This window comes from Littorina saxatilis, linkage group LG12 (genome assembly GCF_037325665.1).
Source record: "Littorina saxatilis isolate snail1 linkage group LG12, US_GU_Lsax_2.0, whole genome shotgun sequence".
In the NCBI taxonomy this organism is placed as follows: Eukaryota; Metazoa; Mollusca; class Gastropoda; order Littorinimorpha; family Littorinidae; genus Littorina; species Littorina saxatilis.
Window position 1 is genome coordinate 6263273 of NC_090256.1, and position 18178 is coordinate 6281450.

The window sequence follows — 18178 nt, forward strand, 5'->3', positions numbered from 1 at the left end:
AATCAGCTTAACACTATTGTGACTAGCACTGCCACGGCGTTAACGTCCTGCCTGCCCAAGCTTGCCACCAAGAAACTTCCCCAAAAACAGTAACTGTAAAGAAATCTGTCTAGCAAGCTTGAATTAAGTCCAATCACCACCAAATTTTGTGTACTAATTAAAAAAGGATGCCCAGTTCAGTCGTGCTATTTATAAGTTTGTCACGCGATTTGTTTTAGCAAAGGGGGGTAAGAAAGGGGGATAATTTGTGTTTTTTAACGTTCTTTTTTTTTCTTTTTTTCCACTGCTTTTTTAAAAGTTATTTTTTAACAGAAAGTATTATAAATAATGTTATAACCAAACAAGGTGTAAAACCTATGAATTAGCTGAAATATTGTTAACATTGTACACAGAAATAAGGAGACAGTACAAAGAGAAAAACAAGCAAATCACGCATTCACTCACAGCATCCTGACTTAAATGAAACAAAACTGTGACACTCACCAAATGATGTCCAGGTAATCCATACATTGAATATGTCACATGTTCACAACAAAAGTACCACCTGTACACCTATGTACATTTCAGTTTCACAGGACAATGGTTACTCTTCTTCGCCAATGATGCTATAATAGCGTCTCATTTCGCGCTTATAGTCCTTCGTTGAGTGGTAGATGCTGAAGCATGGGTCTGGACACAGAGGGACTTTGCAGGCCTTGCACATGTAGGAGGTCTGCACTCTCCTGATGTAGGTCTGTTTTTTTCCAGAAGCAATGGTGCAGCACTCGCAGTTTCTGACCGCCCGCATGCGCTTTGCGGTGGGTGGGTTAGGGACTAGTCTGTGAGGGTTGTCAGCATGGCTGAGTCGCTCGAAGTCCATTGGCTTGACCCGCATCCTTTTCTGTGGTGGTTCTTCAGCTTCAACCCCTCCTGCTGCTGCTTCAACCTCTCCTGCTGCTGCTTCATCATTACCTTGTCCTTCATCGTCACCAGCCAAGATCTCTCCATCCTGTCGCTCCGCGTGTGGGTCAGCGGGATCTTGTCGCTCCACTACTCCACAGTTTGTCAGCTGCATGACGAGGTCAAGGACAAAATCTGCCTGGGGTTTGGGTTTATCCTCATATTTGTTGAACAGAATCATGGCTTGGACCACGGCCATGTGGAGTAAGTGAGTGGCCGCTCTCTTCCACCACTTCACAGTCTTTCTGTTGAAAGAATAGTAGCTGAGGTGCTGGTCGAAGTGATCAACGCCATTCATGCTTTTGTTGTACTCGTGTACAAGCATCGGCTTCACCGCATTCCTGGCTTCTTCTCCTCTCTGGCGCTGCTCCCTTGTCAGTCGTACAGTCTTGCCAGTGTCCACAGGCTCCGCCGTGAACTTTGAGCTCAGCAACATGAAATCTTTTCGATCATTGTATCGAACAGCAACGACATTGTTTTTTTGCCGAACAACGGTCTTTCCCTTCGCCACTTTCATATCCTTGCTTGAAATGTCGGTAGGATTTCCTCTTCGATGTTTTAGGACAGTGCCAACGTAAGAAGTGCCGTTCTCCTGCATGTAAGTCACAAGGTCGGATGAGGTGAAGAATGAGTCGGTGAAGATAGTGTGACCTTTGTTGCGGTAATCTTCTGTTAGAGCTTTGACCACATTTGGGCCATGATCCACTTCTCTTTTGTTGCCATCTTTTCCTGTGTACATTTTCATTTTCACGATGTAGCCACTTGAGCTTTCACAGAGGAAGTACAGCTTCATTCCGTAGCGGCATGGTTTGTTGGCAATAAACTGTCTCCAGGCCACACGTCCACGCCATGGCATAACGGACTCATCCACAGCCATGTTTTCTTCCGGGTAATACACAGAAGAAAACCTTTCCTGCAGGTGACTGAAGAATGGTTGAATCTTGTAGAGCTTGTCATAGTCTGGACTGCCTGGCAGGGGTGCTTCCTCATTGTCATTGAGATGCCAGAAAGTGAAGAGGGCGAGGAATCTGTCACGTGGCATGACCTGCAATACAGCAATATATATATATATATATATATATATAGAATGACGTCAAAGCAAGAATGCATAGAAATTATTCATGAGCAAGGGAGATCATCCTTTACTCTGTGTGTCTCCACCGCCTACATTCCAACAAGGAATTTTGAAAGCAGGGAGCACACTAGAGGTAATGGAAGAGGTGGGAGAAGGGGGTAAGAATTAGATCTAGAAAGAACTCTTCACAGACAGCCTACTGGAGAATCAAACCCTTTCGGAGCATTATAACTTTCTATATATATATATATATATATATTTATAGTATGTGAGGTAATAATCATAAATAATCATATGTTTTGTGTTGTTTGTAATAGTATTTTTGTCCTTATGTTAACCCACCCATCACCCCCCCCCCCCCCCCCCCCCCCTCTCCCTTCCCCCCATTTCCCATAGTAAAGAAATGTATGTAATCACTTTGCACTTGTAGTGTTTTATTATTAGTAGTATTAGTATAAGTATTATTATGATTATTATTATTATTTATTATTATTATTGTTGAATTGTTTCTTGTATTGTTTTTGCTCTCCCTCACCTCTCAACTCCCTTTTCTGTACATAGTCTGATTTCTTTTTGTTTTAGTTCCTTTTATTTGGTGTTGAATGAAATGTGTTTTTATTGTTTTTTAATTTTCCATGTACCCTCACGGGGTTTTATTGGAATAAATAAAAAACTTGAAACTTGAATAAATCAGGTAATTCATAAATGAAAAAATATATATATATATATATATATAATTGCAATGGTGATATAAATTTAAAAATAATAAATATAATATATAGAGCAGTACAGTGGTACACACACAAAAAAAGGAAGAAAACAATTATAATATTATAGTGACATACCTTTTTGAAGAACGGCGTCTCCATGATTGAATTCGTCGACCAGTATGATCTTTCTGTGGGCTTGCTGACCACACCCATGGCCATCAATATTCCTATGAGCTTTCTCATCTCTGTTGAATCAGTGCCAGTATCACAGTTCCATCGTTTCAGGTAATAGAAGTCGGGCAAGTGCTCCTTTACCTGCTTTGCAAACTTGTTTGTCTCCAAGACAAAACGATCGATGACAACATTGTCGACAAACAGTGTGAAATATCCCAGTGGGGTCCTGTCAGTGGGAAGTGGAACTTTCATGCCAGAGACACCAGTGTATGTTGGTATGTCCTCTTCGCTAATGAGCCCAAAAGGATTCGGAGGCTCGAGCCAGCCATTGTTGTCGTCAGTGCTGCCACGCCCCCTAGCACCTATACGATTCCGAGATGTGCGTCTCGCAGAACCACCCCTTCCACGTAAAGTTTGCCGACTCGTAATAGATCTAGCAACAACAGGCCGAGGCACTGGCACTGTTTCTTCCTCACTTTCACTGCTTGTTTCTTCAGGCGAAAACGATATGTCCGAATCATGCTCTACAGGATCATCAAGGTCCAACATCCGGAGAATCTCCTCCCGAGACAAGGCTCGCCTTCGATTCATTTTTTCTCCTCGAAAAAACCACACAAATCAGGCCAGTTTACACATGGCGGAAGGGCACGCTAAGTGTATCAAGGGAAACAACTCAATTTACTGCAAGCTTCAAAAACCGGGAAGCAATCACGAGTCGTGTACCTTGTATGTCTAATACTAAAATAGTCACTTCCCGTCCGTGGGCGTTGCAGCGCTATTACTAATATAGTCACCTCCCGTCACGAAAGTGTTAAGCAGTACTTATCTTACATATGGAGAGAGACACCCGTGAGATAATAATCGTTCAAATCACACGTGTGTATATCATGTAAATGAGGTCATGTCAAGCAAGTCTGGCAGGGACCTGTTTTTCCACTGCTGATGATGCCAAAGTCACCAAGACAAACGTCATTATGGAGAAAAAAAATTGCGCTCGCTAATTACCCTCGATGAATCTTTAGAACTAACACGTCACGCCACACTCTTAGAGTGACGTTTCTTTGCTTTGACGTAATAGATTGCACGAGGCTTTAGAAGAGATCGAGGTTCCAAAACAAGCGTCTTCAATTTAGCTGCCTCGACTGCAAGACATTTTAAGTAAAATACACGTAAGTACAGTATGTAGGATAAACAGAATACTACATGGCTTGCTGTGTCGTACCAGATTTACACTCGTTGCTTTTTCAAATAGTGAACAGCTCGCTTTCGCTCGCAGTTCAATATTTTAAAAAACAACTCGTGTAAATCTGGTACGACATGTAGTATTCTCTATTTATGTCTATTTGTCTATCTGTCCGTGCATGATTATCATGTCTTTCTTGTTATGTCTGTAGCATATAGCTTCTAGTGTAGCAAGGACTGTCTGTAGAAATAACTCCAGTTTTATGTTGTCATTTTATATTATAAGGTATTGGTTTGATCCAGCATGTGTGATTAGATGAAAAGAACAATGGAGGATGACGTACACTTATTTATGTGTCAAATAAAGGTTGTTTGCATAGTTATAGACTATACCATTCACATTTTCAGAAAAATACTAGTAGACTGTGTCAGAAAGAAATTGATTTAAAAGTGGTTCACATAAATAACGTCTAACTCGTCTAACACATGCAATACTTAAAAATTGCAGTCTCATTACATTAAACACTTTTCATTTTGCAGGATGAATGTTTATTGGTACAAAACAAAATATTAAACAAGTGGAATAAGCAACTGCTTTTTTGATCAACATATTGTATTTAAGGAGAAGAAAAGATGAGAAAGGGTCTTGTTTGTAGTTATTATAATTTCGCAGAGAAAATGGTCAACTGAACTACAGGAATATGCAAAGGTGTTTTTGATAACTGTAGATAATGTAAGAATAAACAAAAGATAAGTGAGATGTGTTTTTTGCAAACAGAGGACAACGCGGCAGAGAAGAAGAAAGCCAAGGAAGCAGCTCTGGCCGTGTCTCGTATCCCGGGGGCTCGTGACATCAAGCAAAAGCAAGCCAAAATTGTGAGTATACAACCGGTATCTGTATTTGTTAATAGCCCGCGTGCAGTGACTGAGTTCAGGCTTGGTAGCTCTCAGTGTGTCTGTCCGTCTGGCTGTCTGGCTGGCTGGCTGGCTGGCTGGCTGTATGTCTGTCTGTCTGTCTGTCTGTCTGTGTCTGTGTGTTCCTCCAGTACATGCACACACTTTTAAAATGTTACCCTCAGTGTGTGTTTGTGTGTTGAGGTGTCTGTCTGTCTGTCTGTCTGTCTTGTCTGTCTGTCCCTCAGTCTGTTTGTTCCTCCAATACATACACACACTTATAAAACGTTAAGTGCAATCATGTGTGACAGTACACATGATCGTAAGCTTTAGTTTGTGCAATCATGTGTGACAGTACACATGATCGTAAGCTTTAGTTTTATCATGTGTGACAGTACACATGATCGTAAGCTTTAGTTTTATCATGTGTGACAGTACACATGATGGTAAGCTTTAGTTTTATCATGTGTGACAGTACACATGATGGTAAGCTTTAGTTTTATCATGTGTGACAGTACACATGATGGTAAGCTTTAGTTTTATCATGTGTGACAGTACACATGATGGTAAGCTTTAGTTTTATCATGTGTGACAGTACACATGATGGTAAGCTTTAGTTTTATCATGTGTGACAGTACACATGATGGTAAGCTTTAGTTTTATCATGTGTGACAGTACACATGATGGTAAGCTTTAGTTTTATCATGTGTGACAGTACACATGATGGTAAGCTTTAGTTTTATCATGTGTGACAGTACACATGACCGTAAGCTTTAGTTTTATCATGTGTGACAGTACACATGATGGTAAGCTTTAGTTTTATCATGTGTGACAGTACACATGATGGTAAGCTTTAGTTTTATCATGTGTGACAGTACACATGATGGTAAGCTTTAGTTTTATCATGTGTGACAGTACACATGACCGTAAGCTTTAGTTTTATCATGTGTGACAGTACACATGATGGTAAGCTTTAGTTTTATCATGTGTGACAGTACACATGACCGTAAGCTTTAGTTTTATCATGTGTGACAGTACACATGATGGTAAGCTTTAGTTTTATCATGTGTGACAGTACACATGATGGTAAGCTTTAGTTTTATCATGTGTGACAGTACACATGATGGTAAGCTTTAGTTTTATCATGTGTGACAGTACACATGACGGTAAGCTTTAGTTTTATCATGTGTGACAGTACACATGATGGTAAGCTTTAGTTTTATCACCAGAAAGAGAAAACAAACAACCCAAACGGTAAAAATGAATCAATAATAATGTTCAACTTTGTTCATCTCACCCACCATCACTTTGTTCATCTCACCCACCATCACTTTGTTCATCTCACCCACCATCACTTTGTTCTATAGATTAACAAATAATCAGAACATTGAAATTGATGTCCGACTCTATTGTGTGTTATTTTTTCTCTCTGCAGATTCCACTGAACCGACCTGTCCAATCTTGGCAGCAGTCCATTGACACCATGATGTTTAGATGTATCCTTGTTTTGTTCGCTAGATAGAAGAAACAAGTCGCGTAAGGCGAAAATACAATATTTAGTCAAGTAGCTGTCGAACTCACAGAATGAAACTGAACGCAACGCAACGCAGCAAGACCGTATACTCGTAGCATCGTCACTCCACCGCCCGTGGCAAATGCAGTGTCCGTGGAATTGACAAGAAGAGCGGGGTATTCGTTGCGCTGAGAAGGATAGCACGCTTTTCTGTACCTCTCTTCGTTTTAACTTTCTGAGCGTGTTTTTAATCCAAACATATCATATCTATATGTTTTTGGAATCAGGAACCGACAAGGAATAAGATGAAAGTGTTTTTAAATTGATTTCGAAAAAAAAAATTTGATAATAATTTTTATATATTTAATTTTCAGAGCTTGTTTGTAATCCGAATATAACATATTTATATGTTTTTGGAATCAGCAAATGATGGAGAATAAGATAAACGTAAATTTGGATCGTTTTATAAATTTTTATTTTTTTTTACAATTTTCCGATTTTTAATGACCAAAGTCATTAATTAATTTTTAAGCCACCAAGCTGAAATGCAATACCGAAGTCCGGGCTTCGTCGAAGATTACTTGACCAAAATTTCAACCAATTTGGTTGAAAAATGAGGGCGTGACAGTGCCGCCTCAACTTTCACGAAAAGCCGGATATGACGTCATCAAAGACATTTATAAAAAAAATGAAAAAAACGTTCGGGGATTTCATACCCAGGAACTCTCATGTCAAATTTCATAAAGATCGGTCCAGTAGTTTAGTCTGAATCGCTCTACACACACACACACACAGACAGACAGACACACGCACATACACCACGACCCTCGTTTCGATTCCCCCTTGATGTTAAAATATTTAGTCAAAACTTGACTAAATATAAAAAGATGCATTGCCATCAGAATTCTGTCTCACATTAAACTAATTGTTCATGTGGTGAAATCCCTTAGATAAAAATGCCTTATATTAATGTCTTTCAAAGCTGTATTTTTAATTATCATTGTCATCTTAATTCTGTCTCATTTTGGATGTGTTCATCTGGTTCAATCATTTAGAAAAAGATGCATTAATATAACAATTGTTTCAAGTCACTAGCTTTCATCATCAGCTACCATTTTTAGACAACATTGAGATGGCAGCACTCATGAAGGTATGTATTAGTCATCTATGGGATCATTGTGTGAATGTTTTGACTGTTGACACCTTCATCTGCGACAAAAAGATCAATCATTGTGCCCGCTCTGAGATGTACTGATGAATTTGTTTTATACATTTTTCTTAACCATGTCAGACATCGTGAATCCTAACCTGGACTGTGCAGAAACTGGTGAGTTCTTTCCCCTTTATGTGATTTTCTTTAATCCCCCCCCCCCCCAAAAAAAAAATTGTTCGGAGGGTAAAATATTTGTATATAAATGATCTAGAGTAGACCCTCCCAGAAGAGTGTGTTTGAAAAAAACAACACCACTTTTGTATTTTTGTTTGTTTGTTTGCTTAGCGCCCAGCCGACCACGAAGAGCCATATCAGGGCGGTGCTGCTTTGACATATAACGTGCGCCACACACAAGACAGAAGTCGCAGCACAGGCTTCATGTCTCACCCAGTCACATTATTCTGACACTGGACCAACCAGTCCTAGCACTAACCCCATAATGCCAGACGCCAGGCGGAGCAGCCACTAGATTGCCAATTTTAAAGTCTTAGGTATGACCCGGCCGGGGTTTGAACCCACGACCTCCCGATCACGGGGCGGACGCTTTACCACTAGGCCAACCGTGCCGGTCCACTTTTGTATGCTTGTGCCGCAACCCTTGTTGTAAATAAAAAAAAAATTTCATCTCATATCATCTCATCTCATCTGTGGGTGTTTTCAGAGGAGCGACTTCCAATCCAGGAGTTTACGAAGATTGTGGAGGAGTATGAACAACAGTTTACACCTCGCTGGCTGGGACTCACCGGTAACGACCATGCACCAAGGTAAGTTTAAAAAAAAAAAAATAATTGTGCATCATGTAATGTTTGTTCCCTGGTGATTTTTCAACTGAAGTAAGACTAGAGCAAAAAGGGTTTGTATGTGCCCAGCATTGATTATCAGTCAGTGATGCAGTATACTAAATCACTACTGCTGGCAGTTTGTCAAATGACCAAGTACGCTTTCGACTTATATCTGAAAATGTATGCCCAGGCCTGATAATTTCTGGGCCTGGGCATACATTTTCAGCTGATCTAAATATGTAGATTAATAAAGCTAATATTTTTGCTACACACTTCAATTTTTTCCTTTTCCCCTCCATTTTCAATTTGCATCATTCGTCTTTCAGATGCGTTTTCGTGTGTGGTGTACGTACCTTCTAACTTTTATTTTTTGTCAAAAATGTTTCAGTGTTGGAGAGTGGGAGGTGTACCTGAGTGAGAGCAGTGCCTTCATTTTCTATGGACTGGAACGACTTCTGTCGTACCTGCCGCCTGCCAAAATGTCAGCGCTCAACATACCAGGTGAGGTTCATGTAATTATTATTGTTGTTGTAACGAACTACATCTACGATGTGTGTGAGTGTGTGTGTGTGTGTGTGTGTGTGTGTGTGTGTGTGTGTGTGTGTGTTTGTGAGTGTGTGACAGTTTGGTGTTTAATATATTGACATCAATGACACTGCAGGGAAGGAATAGGAAAATTAGTACATACAATAATACATGGGCAGTGATTCTTTTGAAATGGATGTATTCTTAATACATTGAAACAAAACTATGAACAATCCTGTACTGTATTTGTGTTTTAGTTTTAACAGCCCAAAAAACAACTACAAATGTTTTCTCAATGAAAAAAAGATGTACTGTGTCATTATGTTTGCACCAGACTCTAATTGACTCCTTTTGAAGGCTTAGCCTCCCAAATAAAAGATCTTATTTTCTCTTCTTTTTTTTGGACAGTCTTTGAGGGGGTGGGGGCTATATACCAGTGTATATCAATGTGTTATTCACACAAGATATATTGTTTTGCAGACTGCATGATGGTGTACTCCCTTGACCTGGCGCAGACCAGTAAAAGCTTCATGCGGCAATCCAAAGTCGACGTCTTTAAAAGGTACAGGGCAATCTTTGCTGTGCATCACAGAAAGGTACAGGGCAATCTTTGCTGTGCATCACAGAAAGGTACAGGGCAATCTTTGCTGTGCATCACAGAAAGGTACAGGGCAATCTTTGCTGTGCATCACAGAAAGGTACAGGGCAATCTTTGCTGTGCATCACAGAAAGGTACAGGGCAATCTTTGCTGTGCATCACAGAAAGGTACAGGGCAATGATCAATCTTTGCTGTGCATCACAGAAAGGTACAGGGCAATCTTTGCTGTGCATCACAGAAAGGTACAGGGCAATCTTTGCTGTACATCACAGAAAGGTACAGGGCAATCTTTGCTGTGCATCACAGAAAGGTACAGGGCAATCTTTGCTGTGCATCACAGAAAGGTACAGGGCAATCTTTGCTGTGCATCACAGAAAGGTACAGGGCAATCTTTGCTGTGCATCACAGAAAGGTACAGGGCAATCTTTGCTGTGCATCACAGAAAGGTACAGGGCAATCTTTGCTGTGCATCACAGAAAGGTACAGGGCAATCTTTGCTGTACATCACAGAAAGGTACAGGGCAATCTTTGCTGTGCATCACAGAAAGGTACAGGGCAATCTTTGCTGTGCATCACAGAAAGGTACAGGGCAATCTTTGCTGTGCATCACAGAAAGGTACAGGGCAATCTTTGCTGTGCATCACAGAAAGGTACAGGGCAATCTTTGCTGTGCATCACAGAAAGGTACAGGGCAATCTTTGCTGTGCATCACAGAAAGGTACAGGGCAATCTTTGCTGTGCATCACAGAAAGGTACAGGGCAATCTTTGCTGTACATCACAGAAAGGTACAGGGCAATCTTTGCTGTGCATCACAGAAAGGTACAGGGCAATCTTTGCTGTGCATCACAGAAAGGTACAGGGCAATCTTTGCTGTGCATCACAGAAAGGTACAGGGCAATCTTTGCTGTGCATCACAGAAAGGTACAGGGCAATCTTTGCTGTGCATCACAGAAAGGTACAGGGCAATCTTTGCTGTGCATCACAGAAAGGTACAGGGCAATCTTTGCTGTGCATCACAGAAAGGATTGCATACTGTAAAACCTCTGGTTTCAGACTCTCCCTGTTTTATAAGGCTACCAGTAAGTTCGTCACACGGTAGATTCGTCACCGGTCCCGGTAACTTCGCCACAGTAACTTCGCCACAGTAGTCCGAGCACGGCTCTCTCTCTCTCCCACCTGCTTCCACCCCTCCCTCTCCTCACATTGAGTTTCTCTGCCTCCTTGACAGTGAGGTTGAAGTCGTGTGTGTGTGTGTTAGTGAGTGTGTGTGTGTGTGTGTGTGTGTGCGATGGTGTGTGTGAGTGTTTGTGCGTGTGTACGTGCGTGTGTGTGTGTGTGTTTTAGTGAGTGTGTGTGTATGTGCGATGGTGTGTGTGAGTGTTTGTCAGTGCGTGTGTACGTGCGTGTGTGTGTGTCGTGTGTGTGCGTGCGTGTCATGGATGTGGGTGTATGTACGTCCGTGTCTCTCTCTCTCTCTCTCTCTCTCTCTAAAAAATGTGAATCTTGAATCTCTCCCACAAATCAAACATCTGAAAGCATAAGCTCTTTAGCATAAACACCTGCCCACCCCTGCCGGTAACTTCGTCATAGGTGACGAATCTACCGTGTGACGAACTTACTGGTAGCCTTTTATAATGACATGTTTTCCTAGACCTATTTGTCATAAATGAATAAAGTTTGTTCCTTTTTTAGAGGTCTGGATAAAGCAGATGGACCACTGTCATGTGGTTTTCAATTATTATTCAATATGTGGTTTTAAATTGTTATTCAAAAGTTTCTGTAGAATACGTTTACCAAAGCATAAGTGTTTTGCCTTACAGAGCAAGGTAACTTTAAGATTGCTCTTTTCATGGTTCAACAGGGTTTTATGTCAGAAGAGATTGAACTGCAAGCTTGAGTTTTCTTCCAATGCTTAATCACATTCTAGATTGCAAGTGTAAGTGTATAAAATGCTTTCTGTGAAAGGCTTTGATAGGGTCTGGGTATCGATATCGTTTACAGTTGGAAAATCATCAAGGTCCACTAACCTTCTTTTTACATTTACTGATTTAGTCAAGTTTTGACTAAATTTTTTAACATAGAGGGGGAATCGAGACGTGGGTCGTGGTGTGTGTGTGTGTGTGTGTCTGTGCGTGTGTGTGTGTAGAGCGATTCAGACCAAACTACTGGACCGATCTTTATGAAATTTGACATGAGAGTTCCTGGGAATGATATCCCCGGACGTTTTTTTCTTTTTGATGACGTCATATCCGGCTTTTTGTAAAAGTTGAGGCGGCACTGTCACACCCTCATTTTTCAATAAAATTGATTGAAATTTTGGCAAAGCAATCTTCGACGAAGGCCGGGGTTTGGTGTTGCATTTCAGCTTGGTGGCTTAAAAACTAATAGTGAGTTTGGTCATTAAAAATCGGAAACTTGTAATTAAAATTATTTTTTTATAAAACGATCCAAATTTACGTTCATCTTATTGTTCATCATTTTCTGATTCCAAAAACATATAAATATGTTATATTTGGATTAAAAACAAGCTCTGAAAATTAAAAATATAAAAATTATGATCAAAATTAAATTTCCGAAATCGATTTAAAAACACTTTCATCTTATTCCTTGTCGGTTCCTGATTCCAAAAACATATAGATATGATATGTTTGGATTAAAAACACGCTCAGAAAGTTAAAACGAAGAGAGGTACAGAAAAGCATGCTTATGCAGCACAGCGAAACCACTACCGCGCTGAACAGGCTCGTCAGTTTCACTCCGTTTTGCACAAGCGGCGGACTACGGTCATTGTGAAAAAATGCAGTGTGTTCAGTTTCATTCTGTGAGTTTCACAGCTTGACTAAATGTAGTAATTTCGCCTTACGTGACTTGTTTTTATATTTAGTCAAGTTTTGACTAAATATTTTAACATCGAGGGGGAATCGAAACGAGGGTCGTGGTGTATGTGCGTGTGTGTGTCTGTGTGTCTGTGTGTCTGTGTGTCTGTGTGTCTGTGTGTGTGTGTGTGTGTAGAGCGATTCAGACTAAACTACTGGACCGATCTTTATGAAATTTGACATGAGAGTTCCTGGGTATGAAATCCCCGAACGTTTTTTTCATTTTTTTGATAAATGTCTTTGATGACGTCATATCCGGCTTTTCGTGAAAGTTGAGGCGGCACTGTCACGCCCTCATTTTTCAACCAAATTGGTTGAAATTTTGGTCAAGTAATCTTCGACGAAGCCCGGGGTTCGGTATTGCATTTCAGCTTGGTGGCTTAAAAATTAATTAATGACTTTGGTCATTAAAAATCTGAAAATTGTAAAAAAAATTAAAAATTTATAAAACGATCCAAATTTACGTTTATCGTATTCTCCATCATTTGCTGATTCCAAAAACATATAAATATGTTATATTCGGATTAAAAACAAGCTCTGAAAATTAAATATATAAAAATTATTATCAAAATTTTTTTTTCGAAATCAATTTAAAAACACTTTCATCTTATTCCTTGTCGGTTCCTGATTCCAAAAATATATAGATATGATATGTTTGGATTAAAAACACGCTCAGAAAGTTAAAACGAAGAGAGGTACAGAAAAGCGTGCTATGCAGCATAGCGTAACCACTACCCCGCTCGCGCGCTCTTCTTGTCAATTTCACTGCCTATGCCGTGAGCGGTGGACCACGAGTATACGGTCTTGCTGCGTTGCATTGCGTTCAGTTTCATTCTGTGAGTTCGACAGCTACTTGACTAAATATTGTATTTTCGCCTTACGCGACTTGTTTCTTCTGTACAGTATCTAAAGCGCTTACCTCCCTTTGTTATTATGACCTTGTGTTTAGCGCTCTCCACCACACGTGGTTATGATGTCCAATCAAAAATTATGGAACTATTTACATGCAACATTTTTGATATGTTTGAAAAATCACTTGAACTTATACTAGCACTTTTCTCTGTTGTGCTTTAGCTTTGAAGATATTGCGCTGGAGAGGCCTCTGGAGTCAGCCATGCTGACAAGTCTGTCCGGAACTCGCTGCGTCTTGGCTAACCAATGGCATTCCTCACTGGCCGAAAACACCGACAAGCTCAACTTGACCATGAGAGGTATGTACTGTCTGTTTTGTTTTCCTGTATGCGCTCTTCAAGTTAGTGCACACACAGAAGTAATTGTAGTTAAGAAGTCCATGATAAAAAAAAGTCACCAAGTCCTGGCTACCAAGTGACTTTTTTCACTGGTGGCGAATACTGACAAACTCTTGGTGATGACTTATTGATCTGGCTTTTTGACTCACATGCGAAGCAAAAGTGAGTCTATGTACTCACCCGAGTCGTCCGTCCCCCCCGTCCGTCCATCCGGACATCCGTCCGGAAAACTTTAACGTTGGATATTTCTTGGACACTATTCAGTCTATCAGTACCAAATTTGGCAAGATGGTGTATGATGACAAAGCCCCAAAAAACATACATAGCATCTTGACCTTGCTTCAAGGTCAAGGTCGCAGGGGCCATAAATGTTGCCTAAAAACCAGCTATTTTTCCCATTTTCTCTGAAGTTTTTGAGATTCAATACCTCACCTATATATAATATATAGGGCAAAGTAAGCCCCATCTTTTGATACCAGTTTGGTTTACCTTGCTTCAAGGTCAAGGTCACAGGAGCTCTTCATAGTTGGATTGTATACATATTTTGAAGTGACCTTGACCCTGAACTATGGAAGATAACTGTTTCAAACTTAAAAATTATGTGGGGCACATGTTATGCTTTCATCATGAGACACATTTGGTCACATATGATCAAGGTCAAGGTCACTTTGACCCTTATGAAATGTGACCAAAATAAGGTAGTGAACCACTAAAAGTGACCATATCTCATGGTAGAAAGAGCCAATAAGCACCATTGTACTTCCTATGTCTTGAATTAACAGCTTTGTGTTGCATGACCTTGGATGACCTTGACTCAAGGTCACATGTATTTTGGTAGGAAAAATGTGTAAAGCAGTTCTTAGTGTATGATGTCATTGCTAGGTTTAGTTATTTGACCTTGACCCTGAAGGTCAAGGTCACGTAAAGGTCAAGGTCAAGCATGTGAGTCGTATGGGCTTTGCCCTTCTTGTTTTTCTTGTTCTTGTAAATCGCCATGGAGTTTGTGAAAAACATGATCAAAAGGATGACAAGGAGAATGGTAAGCAATGAATGATTTGGATGTTGTTGTGTTCACTGCTGGAGATTGAACTGTTTCGGTCAATTGAAACGTCTTACATGTGAAGCCATTCCAGAAGCCATTACGTCTGAAGCCATTCCAGAAGCAATTCAGCTACTGTATTTGACGGATTACAAGACGCACTGTTTTATAAGCCGCACCCCCGACTTTTAACAAAAAAATTGGGACGAGCCACGTATAGGCCGCGTCACTATATTAGCCGCTGTCGAAAAAAATATAATCAGATCGTGTCAATCAATCAAAACAACCAGGCAAACGAAAGTACGGTATTTGGCGAAATCGGCTCCGAGAATAAACAAGTGAAACAAAGAAGAAAAGTGAAAAAGTTTGAAGAAAAATATCACACACACAATTTGTAACCAACACACACACATGTTGTCCCGCCCGGAATAAGCTTTTTGGGGATGATTTACGACTTTTGCGCACATTTCGAGCAGACGAAAACACAACATGGCGGCTCTCGCTCCTCCAACTATCGCAAGACACAAAAAAACAAAATCTCGCGCGCGCGAGATCCTGATACATCCGGTGGTTCTCTGTACGCTATCTTGTCCCGACGACTTGTTGACAAACGAAGATTCGCGAAAGAAAGAGAAAAGTGCAGAGTCTTGAGTAGAGAGCTAATAAAGTACCGGTAATCGCTAATCGAGCGAAATGAAAATCCGCGGCGACTTCCATTAGGTGAATGCTATTCAAGTTTAGGTAACCTTTTAGCCGCATCTTTTTATAAGCCGCAATGCGATTTTTTTTTTAAAAAGTCGCGGCTTGTAGTCCGTCAAATACGGTACAAATCTTAACTAACACATACACACCTCTTACTTTGCTTTGTTGTGTCTAGATTTGCTGGAGAAAGGCAAGACAACGGGACAGGCGACCCGCCTCTTGCTCAACCCCCGCAAGCGTCACGAGGAGCAGAAGGCAACCCAGGTCCGCGAAAACCCTGCATCCCCCAGAGATCAACAGCACGGCAAGGATGGCAAAGACGGTGGCAGCAAAAACAAGAAAGACGACTCTTCCAGCAAGAAGGGAGATGACTCCCTCAGCAAGAAGGGAGACGACTCCGGCAAGGGCGACGGCGCCAGCGAGAAATGTGGCAGCGTAGTGGAGAGCGTTTTCGGAGAGGTGGCTTCAGAGGCGGGTGATCCGGATAAAGACGAAGAGGAGCTAAAGGGGGAGGACCTCAACGTCATCAGGAGGTCCTGGTTCAACATGATCTGCTATGGCATGCCTAATCTTATCGTTACACAGTAGAACACTCGCCAACTGGAACAAGACCCTGAAGTGATCGATGCTCATCTGAGAAACATTTTGTGAGGGCTTCCTTCCATTAAGAGCAGGGAACATTTTTTTAAGAAGTATTCCATTCTTTTTCCTGAGAAACTGTTTTCTGCTGTTACATGATCTGCTATTCTATGCCTGGTCTTATTGTTACACAGTAGGACACTCAAATCAATCAATCAATGAGGCTTATATCGCGCATATTCCGTGGGTACAGTTCTAGGCGCTCAGCAGTGATGCCGTGTGAGATGAAATTTTATACGGCCAGTAATTGCAGCCATTTCGGCGCATATTTACCTTTCACGGCCTATTATTCCAAGTCACACGGGTATAGGTAGACAATTATTAACTGTGCCAAAGCAATTTTGCCAGGAAAGACCCTTTTGTCAATCGTGGGATCTTTAACGTGCACACCCAATGTAGTGTACACGGGGGGGAGTTCGGACACCGAAGAGAGTCTGCACACAAAGTTGACTCTGAAATAAATTTCCGCCGAACCTGGGATCGAACTCACGCTGACAGCGGCCAACTGAATACAAATCCAGCACGCTACCAACTGAGCTATATCCCCGCCCAATATCAAATGCTAATACGACAGACATCAGAGAGAGAAGAAAGCCTACTCTGTATATTGGAGTGTTTCAGGTTTTTGTTAGCCCATGAGAAAAAAGAATACCATCAAGAAATATTTCAATTTTATTCTTTTGCCTATTTTCTGCTTTGACATGCCTAATCTTTTTTCATGCAGTAAGGAACTTGCTTGTGCCCACTCTAAACCAATGCCCAGAAGGGAAACATGGTGTGAAGAATTTTTCAGTTATATTTTAGACGTTGAAAATATTGTGAAGCATTTCAATCTTTTGCACAGAAACTTGTCCCGCAGTAGATGACTCATTGATGTAGATTATTAAGGCTTGGTTGACATCAAGAAATTGAAATATTCAGATATAGACACATGACTGAAGAGTTGTGTCAGACATTCCGTCCATTGAAGCAGCTCAAATGTACACTAAATAGAAACTATTCCGTCCCAAACCGAAGTACACTGTGATATTTTTTTCATGTTTGTTGTTTTATGCATTTATTTGTGTGATTATTTTTTTCAAGTCAGGATTTTCTTAAATAAACTGCATGTGAATTCAGTTCTGTTTACCACGAGTCACTTTTTGAAATGCATTGGAAGGCCTAAGCTTTTCAACCACTATCCATGTTTGAAAGATGTAAACCAATAAGTATCTCTCTCTCTCTCACACACACTCTCTCTCTCTCTCACACACTCTCTCTCTCTCACACACACTCTCACACACACGCACACACACTCTCTCACACACACACACTCTCTCTCTCACACTCGATCTCTCTCTCTCACTCTCTCTCTCTCACTCTCTCTCTCTCTCTCTCTCTCTCTCTCTCTCTCACACACACACACGCGCACGCATCTTGGAGAAATGGTCATCCATTTTAGTGAGAAAGTGTTCTAAACTAAGCAAACAAATTATTGTGAAAAATTGTGCACCCTAATTAAACCATTAATTTCTATGTCATTTGATTTAACAAGAAGAGCAAACGCTCGATCGAGTCACTTTCGCAGTTCTGAATATTATATGAGGCATCAGATGGACAGGAAGAAATTGCTATTCACAACACAATGAGTCACGTTCACATAAAATTTGAGCCCGGTCACTTTTATAGTTTCCGAGAAAAGCCCAACGTTAAGTTGTGTGTTGCCGAACAGAAAAGGCTAGTTATCTCCCTTGTTTTTCTGATAACGTTCGTAAAAGGCTACAGATGTAAATACTTTGATGTAAAGAATAATCCTACAAAGTTTCAATCACATCCGATGAACTTTGTCAAAGATATAAAATGTCTAATTTTTCCTTTGACGCTGACCTGTGACCTTGAAAAAGGTCAAAGGTCAACGAAACCATCGTTAAAGTGTAGAGGTCATTGGAGGTCACGACTAAACAAAATATGAGCCCGATCGCTTTGATAGTTTCCGAGAAAAGTCCAACGTTAAGGTGGTGTCTACGGCCGGCCGGCCGGCCGGCCGGCCGGACAGACTAACACTGACCGATTACATAGAGTCACT

At 40.8% G+C, this 18178-nt stretch overlaps 2 protein-coding genes across 2 annotated transcripts in view; one reads left to right on the plus strand and one right to left on the minus strand.

Annotated features, from left to right (window-relative positions):
- LOC138981137 (cilia- and flagella-associated protein 46-like) overlaps nucleotides 1-17231 on the plus strand; it is a 130067-nt gene extending 112836 nt beyond the window's left edge. The window contains exons 68-75 of the mRNA XM_070353974.1: nucleotides 4859-4956; nucleotides 6410-6470; nucleotides 7779-7814; nucleotides 8362-8464; nucleotides 8871-8983; nucleotides 9488-9569; nucleotides 13558-13694; nucleotides 15650-17231. Coding sequence (XP_070210075.1) covers nucleotides 4859-4956; nucleotides 6410-6470; nucleotides 7779-7814; nucleotides 8362-8464; nucleotides 8871-8983; nucleotides 9488-9569; nucleotides 13558-13694; nucleotides 15650-16062 — 1043 coding nt within the window. The 3' untranslated portion in view covers nucleotides 16063-17231. The remainder of the gene's footprint in view (nucleotides 1-4858; nucleotides 4957-6409; nucleotides 6471-7778; nucleotides 7815-8361; nucleotides 8465-8870; nucleotides 8984-9487; nucleotides 9570-13557; nucleotides 13695-15649) is intronic.
- On the minus strand, nucleotides 526-2213 carry LOC138981138 (piggyBac transposable element-derived protein 4-like). Its single transcript, XM_070353976.1, has one exon. The coding sequence runs from the start codon at nucleotides 1979-1981 to the stop codon at nucleotides 584-586; it is 1398 nt and encodes a 465-aa protein (XP_070210077.1). The 5' UTR covers nucleotides 1982-2213; the 3' UTR covers nucleotides 526-583.
- Nucleotides 17232-18178: the final 947 nt, after the last annotated feature.